The 17,098-nt window shown below is 39.7% G+C and overlaps 1 protein-coding gene across 2 annotated transcripts in view; it reads right to left on the reverse strand.

Moving 5' to 3' along the window:
* Nucleotides 1–16,857, reverse strand: part of LOC149024291 (protein DOUBLE-STRAND BREAK FORMATION-like) — a 40,552-nt gene extending 23,695 nt beyond the window's left edge. For both annotated transcript variants that reach the window (XM_089142923.1, XM_089142922.1), the window contains exons 1-2: nt 16,738–16,857; nt 16,410–16,617 (exon numbers count right to left, since the gene is read on the reverse strand). In XM_089142923.1, the coding sequence (XP_088999049.1) occupies nt 16,410–16,617; nt 16,738–16,796 (267 nt within the window). In that variant the 5' untranslated portion in view covers nt 16,797–16,857. The remainder of the gene's footprint in view (nt 1–16,409; nt 16,618–16,737) is intronic.
* Between the last annotated feature and the right edge of the window lie 241 nt (nt 16,858–17,098).

Here is a 17,098-nt window from a genome sequence, read left to right on the forward strand (position 1 = left end):
GTGGTCAATTTTGCAACATTATCCAATGATAATGTCTTTGCACAGTTCTGAGGTGGCCAGTGAAGAGGTTCCAACGTCCATGCAGGAGTTTGATAACAGTTTAGTGAACTTGGCAGTTTATGTATAGACAATTTACAGGCTTAGCTGGCAGCAGTTGACATCATCTGCAGTAATTTGGTGGCTCAAGGGAATCTTGGTGCAGTTGAAAATCTGTTGAAATGGTCAGTAAGTGAGGTGATCTGAAACTTGTGCCCAATATGGGCCCAATAGTTCGTTGGTGATGAGTTAGTGCTGCCAAGTGGTAGGTGAGATGGCAGGCCAGGAGAGAGGTGGAAGGAAAGGTGGGCCAGATGGCACTAAGGCGGGCTGTAGCCAGATTGTGCCGCTGGACAGCATGCAACCAGTTGCTGGTCTTCTGGTCACAGCTGCAATAGCTGCAGCTAGGTTGCAACCCCAGCAGAAGCATAGACAACCTGTTTGGGCAAAGCAGTATGCTGGTAGAGCTCCCTGTGCATATAAGCTGGCAAGGACAAGGATAAGAATGCTGCAGATATAGATAATGAAAATAGGCAGCAGCATCGTTCCTGGGTGTTGCATGGCAGTATAAAGAACAGTCATCTACTCCAGTGTAGCCATAGGTACATCGGAGTCATGCTTGGATGCCATTGTATGCAACATGAGAAGGTTGACTGTATACTGCATGATGCAGTTCAGGCCTCCCTACACCTGCTGCTAAATGGTGGGCATGGTAAGGAACTCTAAATGCATATCTGGTTCCCGAACTCACTAGTTTTGCACAAAATGCATTTGGCTTTGAACAAGAGGAATGCTTCTGCCGCTGGCCTGGCCTTTCTTAAATTTAGGTGGGAGTGCACATGAAATGCTTGTAGCTGGGAAAATCAGATCACTCCAGCCAATAGAATTTTCACTACAGTTCTCCAAGTTCAGAAAAGATGATATAGCTTGTCTGTCAAACTTGCTCACTGACAGTAAGAGACCATGACTAGCATTGGAATCAGTCCACATTCACAACAGTTCAGTCTAAATCATCAGTGCCAGGGTAGAGAACAACCTACTGGAGAACAAATATGGATGGAAGATGAGTTTGCAGGTTATCATATTGGTAGAGTCCTTTGGTTTGATGAGAAGCACAGCCCCTGATGAATATAGCCCCTATTGTATAGCCTTTCTCTATCCTATTTTGCTTATTGGGTCAATGTAATTCTACATGGATCAACTGGAGTTGATCCATAATTCCTTCATGGATTGGAGTGCACGTTGATGGAGTTCTTCTTATAGTATAGCCAAATGGATTTGTTTGGGTTTATTTGAGTTCAATCCGGATTTAAGCAGTCATTTAGGTTTTAGTTTGACCCATACATTTTAATCAGCCCATGGATAGTCTTTACTCATGCACTTTCTGAATTTCCAGAGTGAGCCTTAGTTATTAGGATATCACAATTGAAGAAAGGAATGAATTAGAAGAAAAAAAATTGAAGAAAGCAATGAATTAGAGGAGAAAGAGAGAGAGAGTGAAATCCCACCTAACCCTAATCCGGAAATCTATATTGTAGGTCCGAATACCCGAAGTGAAGGAAGAAGACAGTTGTGAGCCATCCCAATTTGAACCCTTTAGGTCTAACCTAGAACCCTTGGAGGTAGATGATGATGATCCCAGTATGGAAACCCCGAGTGAGTTTGGAAGATTATGTGATTAGAATGAAGATTGACTAGAAAGGCGGACCAAGAATACAGTGATGACACCTTTGGAAGGTCCTATAAAGTCAGGTAAGACCCTTTCTTAAGTTGGTGAAGGACCCAAGTGGAGCTTGTGGCTTTCGGAGACCAATAATCTTATTTTTGGCCTTACTGTCAAGCTTGTTCGCTTACCCTTGGTTGCTTTAAGCGACCAACCCTCCCAGGGACAGTTTGGTCACTTTTTGGAAAATTAGGTTTTTGAAGCCCTATATATTCCAATTTCGTTCTAATTCGTCCCATAATGTTCTAAAGCCTCTAGAGAACGTGAGAAGAACCTTAGCGCCTCCTCTTTGAAGCCAAGGAAGATCCTCAAGCATCTGTCGAAGTTTTTATCCGTCGATTCTTCTTCTACAAGGTTAGTAATCGATCTGTTTCTCGTTAGATCTTCCTCTCTCTTCTGTTTCTACCCAATTTCATGATTGTGAGGAAGATCTAATGCTACTGTAATGACCTAATCTCTAATCCTTAGTCTTAAAGTGAATCCCCATTCACTCTATTCTTTCCGTAGTCAATACGGTGTGATTTCGGTGTTTAACCTAGCCTGAGACCATAATCTATTCTTACTGTGGTTATTTAGTTCTAATATATTCCTAGGTTGTTTTCTATGCATGATCTACTGTTTTCTTATCTCTAAAATGAATCCCCATTCATTCTAGTCTTTTTGTGAAATCTACGGATCGATCCGCGGATTAAGCCTATTATGTGATCCGATAGATTTCTATTCCAAAGGCCTTGTTAAATGCTTAGATCTTGCTAGATAGTCTTTTTTACAGTTATTGATCTTCCCTTTTAATTTCTAAGTGTTCCAATCTCAAACCAAAAGTTTCCGACCAATTTTAGGGTTTTATGTTCGTACAGCAGAAGGTTGGTCGCTTGACCCTGTTTGCTTTAAGCCACCAACGGAGTCAGTGACACCAACTTTTCTCTGGTTTTGCTTCGTTTTGTCTCCGATCATTAGGGTTTGTTCCTTATGTTCTATACATGTTTTTTTAGAGTATTTTGGTGATTTAGGACTTGCCCTTTGATCCCTTTCTCAAAGTTTACGAAGTCAAATATAAGGTGAGTACGTTCACTCACAATTGACATCATTATGTGCTATACTATGATAAGATTTGTATGCATATGTTAGCTATTGTTTTAGAACTTTTTCTTTATTGTTATACTTTTGTAATTACAGTATACTATCCATGATGTGAATTACATGTTGGTTTTGAATATGAATGATTGGACTGTGAATGGATATTGCTTTGACATATGTATGGAATCATAATGTAATGTGATTGCCTAAGTTGTGATCAGGGAATGAGGAATGCCCTTTTGGCATTTCTGACTTGGGATACCAATGGAGTAGAGTGCGATATCTCGGTGAAGTTCGCCGGTTCGCCAAGGAACAAGCGAATTTCAACAACTTGTCACCAATATTTCAAGTGGGGAGTTCAAGCATATCGCCGGCAACCGAGGCGGAGCTGAGATGGCCGGTAATGAAGGCGAAGCTAAAGAAGCAGAATCGTAGAGATAGATTTCTTGGATTGACTCTGTGTAAGCTTCTCTTATACATTTACTAGAAAATAATCATTTTCAACCGAAGCAAACCAACGATATTACAGGAAAATAGATTTAGTAATCATTTTTCCAGCAACAGAAGGAGTTGCAGAGAATCGGAGGTTTTTCTCTCGTTCTTTGGCTGTCGAACCTGCGAGGCTGCTGGAAAATAGTGTATTTTGCTAAAGCTTTAAATTTTGCAATATTTTTCACTTCCTTTTTTAAATCGCCCTCTGTCGAACTCGACGAATATTGCTGAAATTTCAGCGAAATTCGCCGATATGTTTTACCTTACAATGGAGGTGGTATGAGACGCTTTCCTATGGTGCCCCTTGGTGCTTTCCCTGATTACTGGTTGACATACTTAAGACATGTCTAGCAATGTTTGGCTAGGAGAAACCCTGTCATATCCGACCCTATCAGAAAGGGTATTGAGGCCGAGTGACCCGTGGTAGGAGTGGGGATTTGTGGGCGCTCAAGACCGGTAACCAACCCGTGAGAGGACGCAAATCACATTATGGGGGCCATTCATTGGTAGGGTCGCACTTAATAAACTACTGCTCATGAGCGCTCAAGACCGGTTGTGAAATCCAGCCCAAACCTAGCCAGGTCACCCTATTTGTTTTGGGATAAAGAAAGGCTTGTTTAATGTTAGACCTTGAAGTCGGACCTTGATTTCAATGTTGCTATCTTTGAAAGCCTTAGAAGGTCATGTCCGACCTTTTCCTTAGGGTAGATCCAATGTCCCGAAGTGAAGGAAGAAGTCCTTGTGGGCCCTCTTTATAGAAGACATGGTGTTTGACCCAAAACCCATGGAAATTGACGATGATGCCCCTTACTTAAGTACATTGTCAGTGTTTAGTGAAATTCTGCGCATCGAAGAGGGGTGAACTAGTTGAAGTACCTAATGAACTCCCGTGCACAATCCTAAGGTATTTCCTGAAACTAGACTTCTTGATTGACTTGCAGAAGAAAACCCCACTTAATTTGACCCTGTATAGCCCTCCAAATCCCTGTCCGAAGTTGCTGAACTATTGCTGATTTTTCTGCTAAACTATGCTTGGTTGATCCTGTTTGGTCAATCCCATCAACCAAGGAGCATCAACCAAGGCTGCCCAGATTCGAGTTAATGGTTCCTTTGGAATATTCCACACCCTATTTAGCCTAGCCTCATGTTTTGAACCCTATTCTAATCATTGCAACACCTGAGAACGTGGAGAAGGTTCCCCAAAGCTCCTCCTTGATATTGGTGAAGGATATTCTACTCTAATCATTGCAAATCACTCTCTCTTGCCTCCATTATCAACTCCTAAGGTATGACTCTCTCTCTTGCTCTCTATCCTACTCACTCCTCTTCTTCTTCTTATTGTTGAGACCATGGCCAAGGTGCTGCAACCTTGCAAACACCTTATCAAGAGTGTCTCCTCCCATTTACATTGATTTCCCTTCATTCTTGCTATACCTCACTTTCATTTTGATATGCCTTAACATGATTCCTTGCTTAACAACTTGATTTCTTGTCCTAAACTAAAATGTGGAGTATAATTAGTCTAATTAATAGCTTGCAAATGATTGTAATCTTGTTCCTAACCCATTCCCCAACTAATTCCCTTGCTTCCCTTTCAATTACATTGATTTCTCATTTATGCTATGATTCTTGTCTCTATAACTTAGTATTCCAATTTGGGGCTTTCTAATTAAACCATTAGATGATGTTAATTATTTGCTTAGATGTGTTCTTACATTGTTATTAATCATCCCTCCAAGTTTCGGATCGATCAGAGCCCCGGAAGACCGATTTCGGACCAAATCACCAAAATACACTATGCAGCCCCGAGACTGTCCTTGGTCGATCCCATCAACCAAAGAGCATCGACCAAGCATGCTGCTGAATTGTGTTCTTGGCCGTTTTGACCCGTTCGACCCCGATTTTCCCGATTTCTTCTTTAATCTTTCATTTATGTTTGTCTAGGGTCTTAATACCATCATTGGATCATTCTTTTGTGACCTTTGGATCATCATCATCACAACTTAAGGTAAGGATGGTTATCGCCATATAACATAGACTGTATGACTTTTACACTATTGTTGGCAACTTAGTAAGCTTAGTTTATTAGTTGATTTTAGACACCATATGACTACTGTAGTTACCTTATGACAGTAGCACCATGCTTAATTACTTTGTTTATCAAGTTTATTTATTCTTATCATTTACTTATACACTTGATCATGTAATGTTATGACATATCTTTCAATATGATGGTATCGTTGATATATGTTATGATGGAAATAAGCATGTGATTGCTTAGGTATAAATTAGGATTTGGGAGTGTCCTATTGACGCTTCTATCCTTGGACATCGGAGGGAATAGTATGGGATGTTCTCCAAAAATGCCCATCGACGCTTTCCCAGATTATTGGATGACATACATAGGACTTGTCTAGTAGTGTGGCTAGGATGTCCTTGTCGTGTCAGACACGAATCGGAAGGGTATTGAGACCGAACGACTCGTGGTAGCAGTGGGGATTTGTGGGCACTCAAAACCGGTGAAATGATCCGTGAGAGGTCATGAATCACATTATGGGAGCCATTTATTGGTAGGATTGTAAATAGCTAAACTTGGGCTCACGGGCACTCAAGACCAGTGAAATGATCCATGAGGGGACGTGAGAGCTTCCCGTCTACTATTTGTGGATGACCAATAGGGTTGATGAGTCCGGTGGGTATATCCGTGACTCTAGTGTGAAGGATACCGGAAAGGATCCCAAGATATCTTAAATGGTTGAGGAGGAATGGAAGTTTCCGGATTGAGTTGACATGACTGAGTAGATGACTTGCATTGGGCTAGGCTTTATCGTGACATGCGTCAATACTTATACCAAATGGTGGTGTGAGAGAGTGGTGACAAAATCCCCAGCCAAGGAATGTCCCAGAGGGATGCAGGACCCATTACCAACCGGCTGCTCAAGATATCTTAAATGGTTGAGCGAACCCAAGATATCTTAAATGGTTGAGGGTGTGAGCGGACCTACCCAAAGAAGTATGGTGCTATGACTTAAAGAATGTCTACCTTAGAGACTAGCATTCATAGAGTTAGAATCATACTTGCATCATGTGTTTCATATCATATTGCATCATGTTATGGCTTGTATTCATATGGCTTATGTTTTATGGAATAACTGCCTTGCTGAGTTCTTTTGAACTCACTCCTTTTGCAACACATTCTGTTAGACTTTTCTACAGGTACTACTACTATTGACTATGATGGTCAACACTATGAAGACCAAATTGATGACTCACACAATACTGATCATGGTGACTACGTCGATGAAGACTATCAGTTCGAGACTGATATTTGTCAGGAGCAGATTCAGCTTGGTCTAGTTTCTTATGATTATCTTATTGAGGAAACATTGTATAAGTTAGAAGAAACTGTAACTTAGTTAATTACCTTTTTCTTTCCCTTCTTTTGAGAACCGGTTGTAACCTTTACTTTTACTCGATCTACCTTCCGTTGTTATTGTAGAGTGGGGTTCCCCCTTCATTCCGCTTTTTGACTATGTATTTTATTGGTATCTTTTCCGCACTCTGATGTTCTTTTGTGATCCTTCTGAGGTCTTTTCTTGACTTTTGTTATTAAAGTAATTGAATACAAAGATTTGTTCTTGCTTTTGATTATTGTGCTAAGTGGCTATAATCGTTCCTAAACTTGATCGGCGGGACCGTAAATCACTCCCCCGGGTAATCCAGATAGGGTACCCCTTGGAGGATTTAGGGTGGATGTGACACCAGTAACCAACCCATGAGAGGACGTGAAAGCACCCCGTTTATTATTTGTCGATGACCAATAGGGTTAAAAGTCTATGTAGCCGAGAGGGAGACGGTGACTTTAGGGGGAAGGATACCGAAAAGGATCGCAAGAGGCAAGGAATGGAAGCGTCCGACCCTAAGTAGATGTGACTTAGTAGATGACTTGCATTGGGCTAAGTATAACCCTGACACGTGCCAATACTCATGCCAATGGTGGTGAGCTATAATGTTGACCTAAACCCCAACCATAGAAAGTCCAAGAGGGATGCCCTAACCCAACTACCGCCGAGAACCCAATAGACCTAGAGGGTTAAGGGGAAAGTGACTGAGACCTACCCAGAGGAGTATGGTGTTTCATCTTAATGTGTGTCTACCAATAAAGACCAGCATATATAGAGTTAGAAGCATACTTGCATATTGTTTCATATCATTTGCATTTCATGCCTTGTTCTTGTTCTTAAGATTATGATTGTTGTAGTTGTTTATTGTGTTTGAACTGCTCGCTGAGTTCTTTTAAGCTCACCCTTTGGGAAACATGTTTTATTAGATTGTGTTGCAGGTACCGATGACTGCGAGATTCCAAACTATGAGGCCACTGCTTGTGACTCGTTTGGTTTCCAAGATATTGGTGACTACGAGAAATACAGTGAAGCATACCCGCATGATGATTGAGCATACCAGAATTAGCCAGATCTTGGAGCTAGAGTGTTATGTGTGATGACGAAGACATCTAAGTCTAGATTTTGTTTGATGGATATAGATACTCGTTTTGTTTAGCTTTAGAATGATTCTTAGTTTCTTTATTTCTTTCAGTTGTAATACCTTAGAGTTTCGATCTACCTTCCTCTTTGGTTTATAGAGTTAATTTCAACTACACTCTACAATTATCTCTTTGATTGGTATATTTTATTCCGCACTCTGATATTTTTTTGTGACCCTTCTGAGATCCTACTTGATTGTTTCTTAAATTACTTGAATACAATGATTTGTGCTTGCTCTTGATTATATTATTGTGCTATGTGGGTATATAATCGCCCTAAACTTGATTTTCGAGACTGTGGATCACACCACCGGGTATTCCAGATAAGGGTACTGGCGTGGGGATGTGACAGAGAGAGAGATCTTTATTGGGATCTCTCTCTCATTACATGAAAAGGCTTCCACCTCCTCTATGATATTTCCTTTCTCTCCTCCTATTCTCTCTTGTTCGAAGCAAGCCACCACCACCACCACCACCATACACACACACACACCCCAAAACCCCCCTGTTCGATAGTCCTCTACCGTTATTTTTTATTTTTTTCTACCACAGTAATCCTATTTTCCTGCCCCTTCTTCTGTGAAGGTAAACCAACATCTGGCCACCTCCTTTCCCCCCCCCCCTCTCCCCGGCAAACCAAAAAAAAGGGAAGAACATTTTTGTGTTTCTCCCTTCCCCCTTATATATTGTGCTTCTCTTTTTTCTTTTTTCTTTATTATTTATTTATTTCACCCATTGCTGCTGTGCAGCCATCCCATGAAAGTGGTTTTAGGTATGCTATGTTTTAACTCTTTATCCATTAACTCAGTTTATTCTCAATTCTTTCTATGGTAGGATGAAATTTCCGTTACAAAGTAATGATTATTTTTTGTCATTTACTGATTGTTCTCTATCATTAGCTGCATTAAAAACCAGGGTAGCATTTGTTATTTTCAAAACTTTTAATAGGCTTGCATTCGATATGTGTTATGCTTCACATAGCCATGATCCCAACACCCTCATATTTTCCAATTAAAATTCTGTTTAGTCTTTGCATATTAGCTTAGGATTATGTTGAGCATTGTTTTATTTATCATGAAAAACATGCATGTTTGCAATTATATGCAGTCACCCCACCCCCACATTCATTTAATGTTTCCCTTTAGGACATTAGTCCCACCAAGAGTACACCTAACCGCCTTTGTAGGATCCATAATCCCTAGAGTTCCCCCATCCCTAGAGTTCCCCCACATCAATTGGTCAACAAATTGGATATTGAAAGTAATCAAGAACCAATTTATAAAGAGGACCAGGGAAAGGAGTTCATGGTACCCCAAAACTTTATACTATGTTAAATATGTAAAATAAAAATAAATAAATAAATAAATTTAGAAAATGGAGGGAAGGAAACACGGCAATTTAGCCAAAGAATGGCACTCTCCTACTGAGTGGTGAACATGCTTGTTAAGAATGCTCTCCTTTAGGACATTACTCTCACCAAGACACCCAACCAGCCCTTGTAGGATCCATAGAGTTCCCCAACATCAGTTGGTCAACAAATTGGACATTGAAATGGTTATTGAAAGTAATCAAGAACCAATTTATAAGCAGGGGCAAGGCAAGGAGTTCATGCCTTCATGGTAACCCCAAAACTTTATACTATGTTCGAAAGAAAAGAAAATAAATAAAATTACAAAACAAAATAAGAAAATGGAGTGAAGAAAACATGGCAATTTAGCCAAAGAATGGACACCCTCCTTATAAGTGGTAAACATGCTTCTTAAGAGTTTATCTAATGAAGGTGCTGGTGTAGATTGACAACCAATTTGGGCTTTTTCTCAGTTGACTAAGCCAGGGGATGCTGGTGGGGCTGTAAGGCACTGCCAAGCCCTTTGGGCCCTCATTAGGTGGTGCAAACAGTTTACATCAACTGCAGTGACATAGGGATTTAATGAACTCAGTAGCTTTTTATGGAGGTCTAATAATGCATGAAGGGAGAGATCAACTCTGGCTTTTGCAGGTAAAGGAAAACAGCTTTAAGTATTAGCTATAGAAATGAAAGCAATCTATGAAGGCTTGGGTATTCGATCTAATCCAAGTTGGCATTAGACATTATTAATGGAAGCTTCCAAGGTAATGGGAAGTCCATCCTTTGAAAGGGAAAATAAGATAAAAGTCAGCTATCCTTCATGCAAAGGATTTGTGTATGTTTGGAGGGAGCAAAACCAGCCAGCTGATTTCATGGCATTCAGTCGACACAGCGCCAGGTCTCGCGATTCTCTAGAGGAGCTAGTCGACCTTATTCAGAAGGATGTAGAAGCTCAGATGTACTTCAGATTGTAATTGTATTTGGGTATACTTTCCTGTTTGGGAACTTGGGCAGAAGTGAATGCCCTCTTTTGATGAAATCTCTATTGAAAGAATTGTGAAATCCTAACTTGTGTCTGAAGGACAAAGCAGGAGCTTTATTTATACTAATAACTTTCCAAAAATACAACCAATTAAATCTCCCAGTGTGGGAATATTACGAGAAAGAGAAAACTCTATAAGATCCTAACAAAACCGAATAAGCAAAATAAAGTAAAAAAACAACATGAGGATTTGGAGATATCCAAATTTTTCTTATTTTGGAGGGAAAATAGGGTGACAATAATAACAAGGATGGACAGATGAAGGTTTTGGTTGGTCCGTTTAGGGCTGAAATTGGGATGGAAGGTTACTGAGGTTGAGGGGATGATGATGAATATTAGGTCTCTAGAGAAGTCCAGATATTCATTAAAAGGGTTATAGGGTTAGAACCATGGGTTTTGGCTGGTATTTTGATATATACTCTTGACTGGAAGAAGGGGATGACAGGTATAGGCTATGGGGTGGATTTCTCATTGATTCTAATGGCTAGTTTCAGCTGGAGATAGGTTTTGATGCCTAGAGTTTAAGGAAAACAAAAATAGAAAGAACAGGGAGATTGGGGATCGGAGTAGAGGACAAGAAGAAAAAGAAGTCACTGTTATTGAAGAACAGCACAGGTGATGCTTGAATCAACCGTTGAACTTTCAGAATTTTCTACAAGCTTGAAGCTTCTTTACTGGACATTGATTGGGACAGCATAGGGGAATCATAGGAGAGAGATAGGGGATTAGTAACACTAACTCACAAAGCAACAATGCTCAAAATAATCTTCTACTAATAAAATCGTAGGCTCAACTGAGCTATCACATCAATATATATTGCCACATTGGCTAACATATGACTTAGACTCAAAGTAGGACTCAATTAGGACCAGAGTTACTATTCATGGTTACTGTTTCACGCAAACAGTAACTTCAGCTTCCTAATGGAATTACAATTTTAAGACTCAAGTAAAACAGTTAATAGGATAATTAAAAATGAAAATATATTAAACATAACCCACGATTTTTGCTGCTGATGTAGGGGAACCCAACACCTAATGGTGCTGGTGTAGGCAGGATTGCAGGAATGCTTACACCTGAGGCAGTTTTTAGACAACCAAACTGCATCAAGCCCTTTGAGCTCAACCAGGCTAACGAGAAAGTCTTTGCCCCCATACATCAGTTAGAAATGAAGTTTGAACTCAAGGAGAATTCGATTCTTTTGTTGGCCCACATAATTAAGCTCTTTTTATTGCACATAACAATATTGTAGATTTATCCGTACTCACTTGCTTTCATTTATTTAGCAGCTCTTCCAATTCCAATGATTAGCTCTAGCCTGCTACACCCGTTCCTCAGTATTGTGCATTCTCCGATGATATTGCCATCTACAGGAAAACTTTAGAGGAGCACATACAACACTTGCAAGGTATTAAGGGACAACTAACAATAGAGTTCCAAACCTTTGACAAGGAGGTTTTAACTTCCTTGGCCACTAGGTTATGAGTGGAACATGTTGAACAGATGAAAACAAGGTGCAGGCTATCCAAGAGTGGGAAGCATCTACCAAGGTACCGAGCTAAGTACCCTTGGAGAAATTGGACTTGTTTGGCATACCTTTAATTTAACTTCTTTTAGGCAGTCAAGTATTTTAAGGTAAAGTGATCATGGAATAACAAAAGTTCTTGCATTAAGAAATAATGGTGCCAACAGTGCAAGGCCTAGACAACTACATAGAATTCCTTTGTCATGTAAGGAATTTCGTTGCTTCTAAAATAAGGAGTAGAATGTCTTTCTAGACTTAGGACACCACCAATTCCAACACTAGATGCATCATAGTTTACTTTGAAGACTTTCAAAAAGTCTAAAAGACAAAGGGCTAGAGCATCCATCATCAACTTCTTGATCTCTCTAAAGGCCTTCTCAGCACTTTAATCCATTTAAACTCCTTCCTTTTAATGCAATCAGTGATAGGCAATGCACTAGAACTGACCAGTAATAAACCTCCTATAAAAGATACTCAAGCTACAGGAGCTTCACACCTTATAGATATTAGTCAGGTTAGCCACTCAACAATAGCTCTCACATTCTCGGGATCAGCAGATTCTTCCTTGCGCTAAAATATTAAACTCAATGAAAATTACTTGTAACCAATATAAAGGTTTTCTTTGTAAAACACTTGAAAGACTTGGAGTAATTGGTCCAAGAGGGAAGATGAGGATGTCATCAAACTAAACCACCAAAAACTTGTCATTGGATGGACGTAGCACTTCATTTGTTACTCTCATGGAAGCACCATGTAAGGCATGACTAACCATTCAAAGAAGCCATTCTTTATGCTGAAGGCTGTCTTCCATTCATCCCCAAGTCTACCCTAATTTGGTGATACCACTGCTGAGTATCAATCTTAAAAAGAAATTGCCAACCATCATATCCATATCATCAAGTTTAGGTATAGGAAACAAATACTTTTGGCTTCAATATCAACTCACATTTTTTAAGTGACATTCCTTCGGACAGGGGCTAACACTCTCTTGTACACAACCCTTTAGAATTAAGTCATCTACTTGCTACTTTGATTCAGCATGATCTTTGGGATACATATGGTAATGGGGGTCGTTTAGCAATGAGGAACCAAGAATTAAGTCAATTGGGTGATGGATTTGCATGAGTGATAATTCATTTGTTAGTTTTATGTCACCAGGAAGTACCCTGCCCTTTTTCCCTGCAGCCCTCCATGAAGGCCGAACTCGACCAGGGACATATTGGTCATTTTGCCCTCTCTTTTGGGACCTAATGGGTCTTATTGGATGCAGAGTATTGTTAGAGCCCATATCTATTTTTATTATGGATGAGTCCCAGTCAAGTTAGAAGTCCCAATTAGAGAAGGATTACCTTAGTTGCGGTCACTTTCTACAAGGAGTCCAGATCTACTTTCTTTTTTGAGTTTGTCTCCATGGTTAGCAAGTTATGATAGAGTCCTCATCTAATTAGGAGTCCCAGTTGGAATCCTGTTTTCAATTTATTTTCCTTCTTAAAGTAGGAAGTTTTAATTTTGCAAGTCTTTTCTAGAAGTTCATAATTAGAAGTCCTCTTCTAGTTGAGTTGCTTCAGTAGAATTTTAGGGTGAGAAGGAATTCCACTTCAAATTGAATCCTTATTGAGAGTTGAAACCTAAGTGGTCTTTTATTTTGTTGAGTCCTAATCAAATTGCCTTCGTGCAAGAGTCTATAAATAAAGCCCCACTTAGCTGCAACCGATAAGACTTGATAATTAATTGGATGAATTGAGATTCAAAGGAAGAGTAGGAATTGCAGGTTCCAAAGAGGAATCCGCAAGCTGTGATGGTTATTTCTGAAAATTCAAACTTCATTCCCACTTCTTCAAGCTCGTGGCAGCCTAGAGATAGTCAAGTTCCAGCAGCCTTCAAGTGAACTTCCATCCTAATGAAGTAAATTCAATCACCACCCCACCCTAACTCCCTTCCCAGTCCTTAAGCAACACTCCCTTCCCCTTCTTCCTTGTGGCAGCAGCAGCCCTAACCCCAACCATAAAACCCTAATTCACCTACCCCTCCTCTCTATTACCTCCCTTAGGATCGCAGCTACCTTTCCCCTACAATTAACCTTCAAACCTCATCACAGTCCCTATCATTCATTAGATTACTAAAACCCTGGAATTCATGTTCTTCCTTCAAACCCTAGAAATCCTAAAACACTAAAAACCTAACGACTCTTCAACCAATCACCCAAAACCAACCCCCTTTTGGATTTAACAACCCAAGACAGAGCCTACCTATACTCAACTCTAACCCTAACCCTAACCCTTACCCTATCCCAAAAACTCAGAAATTACAAAACGCTAAATTTCTTACCCTAGCTTGAGGAATAAATCTGTTGAAAAATCTGTTGAAAAAGAATTATTTTCTTCTAGTTCCAACACTAATTCAGCCTGGCCAAACTGTAACTTCCCCTCCAAAACCACTCCCCTCTTAGCCCTACAACCCCTAACCCTAGCCGCAGGAGTTGGAAGTCAAAACCCCCTAGCCGCAGGGTATAATTGATTATATCAAGCTGCTGTCCACCTGTGATTTGTCCTACACAGCAAGGTAAAAACCCTAAATTACTGTTGGTCCTCTAAAAGAGGATCTTGAAGATTGACCATGACCTAGGATTACATCAGAATTCCTCGAGAAAAAAATTGCTCAAACTCCTCTTAAAAGGGTTGTGCTTCTCTAAGAACCTCAATGAATTTGGCAACTAAGCATAAGCAAGTCCTAACTCCTTGCACTCATCTTCAAATTATTATTGACCTAATACTTTTTGCATTTCAGATTGCTTTGAGGTATTACCCCTATATACTCTACGACCTTAGGTTATTTTAAGACCACTAAACTCAATCTAATCTTCCTTAAATTCAAAGAATAAATGTTAGATCTACCATAACTGACCACAACTTTGTCATATAACTATAGCCTCCCAGAAATAATGTGAGCAACATCCATCTCCAGAACATTAAATCACACTCTCTCCTCATAGCCTGCAAAGTGAAAGGGAATAACTAAGCACCTAAAAGTGATTGGGATGGTAGACTAATCTACCTAAATAACCTTGTATATTATGGAATGAGCCTTTAGTTTGAGTTCCAATTTGGTAAAGCCACTTCAGGTAACTACATCCATGAAGCTATCCTTAATGGCAACATGATAGTTCTTACCCTAATGGCAGGCGTAAGTGACGAGAATATTGATCTGTTACCAATCATTGTTCTCCTTAGGTTCTAAAGCTATACACTGCATAACTCAAAGCTTAGAACCATTAACCACATCAAGTTGCTCATCTAACATGTTCTCATCTGGTTCATGGTCCTCGTACAAAGGTTTCTAAGTATCATCTTACTCAAGATTTCCATGGTAAAGACTTCTATTGGGACATTCTATAGCAACATGTCCAAATCCCTAGCATTTAACAGATTGGTGTTGGACAATTTTTCGTGGGGGCAGCAACCAAGATGCCTTTACCCTTGCTGGTGTCAAATTGACATTTGGATTAATAAGATTCCCAAATTGATTGTATTAGGGATTGACCTTCAATAGTTAGATTCCCTAGGCTAGAAGCTCTTCTTTTGGGGTGAACTCCCTGTAGATGTCTCAAATTCAAGAGCTACCTGAAAGGTTTAAGGGGCATCTTGCTCCTAGTGAAGTGCTAGTCATGACAAGATGTCGGAGTTGAGCCCAGTAAGGAGTCTGAATAGTGTTTGCTCAACATCCTCGCGAGTATAGCTCCTAAGTTATAGTTAATTACATTTGGCCATGTACTCAGTCACTAACAACTTACCTTGCTTCAGGGTGTTCATGTCATTTAACAAATTCAGCCCCACAGGTGAAAAGCAAAATACCCTTTTAAAGCCTTTCATGCATCTGAATCCAATGACCACTAATCCACATTCTCATGAACTTTAAGGAAGATACTAATACAGCTTTCTTCACTGCATGATATAAGAAGACTTTCTACAACATTATTTGGTGACTCTCAAAATCTAAATCATTGGCTAACATAAGGTATGCTTTCTTAAAGTGCACACCTAGAGGGATATTGAAGTGGAATTCCCTATGTTGTCACTTGGTAAATTACTTTTGCTTAAAATGTGTGGACACATTAACGATTCAACCCAAAAGAGTTCATATGGCACAATAAATATATCACCTTTTGAGTATAGTTTACACAACTAATTATATGTGGGAAAGGGTAATTCCTGGATCCTCTCCTAGTTATAAGCATTATAGAATATCCAAACCAGATTAAAATTGAAATAGGCTAGAAGAGTCTGCCAGTAGCAATTCTAGATTCTTCACCAGAAATGATTTTTCAAATGGAAATAGTTTGACAGTGATTAATCTTTACAAAAGGTTAACTCAAATATAGAGTTAGCAAACTGAAATCAACGAAAAAATATGATTTATGATGAATTCATTTCTAAATTGCTCCAAGTATCGTTAGTCAACTCAAAGTATCCAGCCAAAAAAGCAGGGAGTTAAATCCACTCCAAAAGAATAGTAAAATCTCAATTCACCTAAAATAGAAAACTAAACTGCAAAGTACGAGGGGAAAGGAGAACGAAATAAGTTCGCAAAACCATGAAAAATTTCACGGACGGAAAGAACACTTGCCTCCACATCGCCTGCAAGAGCGAAGGTACGAATGAAGAATTCAAGGACGGAAAGCTTATGTTCGACGGATTTCTCAGCGATCTCTTGAAGAATACAAGCAAGTTCACAGTTTATAAATTTTAACAAGCCGGATCGAATTTCAAGCAAGGACTTGACATCTTTCGATGTCAAAACAGACTCCAGAATTCGAAGAGTTCCGTCGTTTAACCTGCGAAATAATCCGCAGAGATTTATAAAGACGAAGTAAACGAAGAATTTGAATGGGAACCTCGAATAATGATGTGAAGGTACAGACAATAATTGGAGATTCGAAGCAAAAGAAAGAGACCTTCGGTCTTCAATTTGGGAACGAAAGAAGGATGTTCTGTCCGCGACGGTTCCTGACATTTGAAAAGTGTCGAGAGGGAATTGAACTTTGCCGCTTTTTCGCTTTCCATTTAAATCAGTCGGCTGGTCATGGGGAGTCTGATCACCGCCACGTCAGGGAAGGGAAGGGCAATGTGCTCTTTGGGCGCGTTCGGTAATCGTTCTTAAAAAATGTTTTTGGCATTCTTCTTCTGCTCTTTGAGAACGGAAGAGTGGTGTAAAGATGTTAGTTAAAACGGTTCGTTCTTCTGATCTTTAAGAACAGACCGATCAGAAAAGTATTATAAGTAACACAATTTGCAAAAACATAAAAAACGGAGGTG

The sequence above is a fragment of the Hakea prostrata genome, chromosome 2 (assembly GCF_041222555.1).
Source record: "Hakea prostrata isolate BN-2017 chromosome 2, UWA_Hpros_2, whole genome shotgun sequence".
NCBI classification, from domain to species: Eukaryota; Viridiplantae; Streptophyta; class Magnoliopsida; order Proteales; family Proteaceae; genus Hakea; species Hakea prostrata.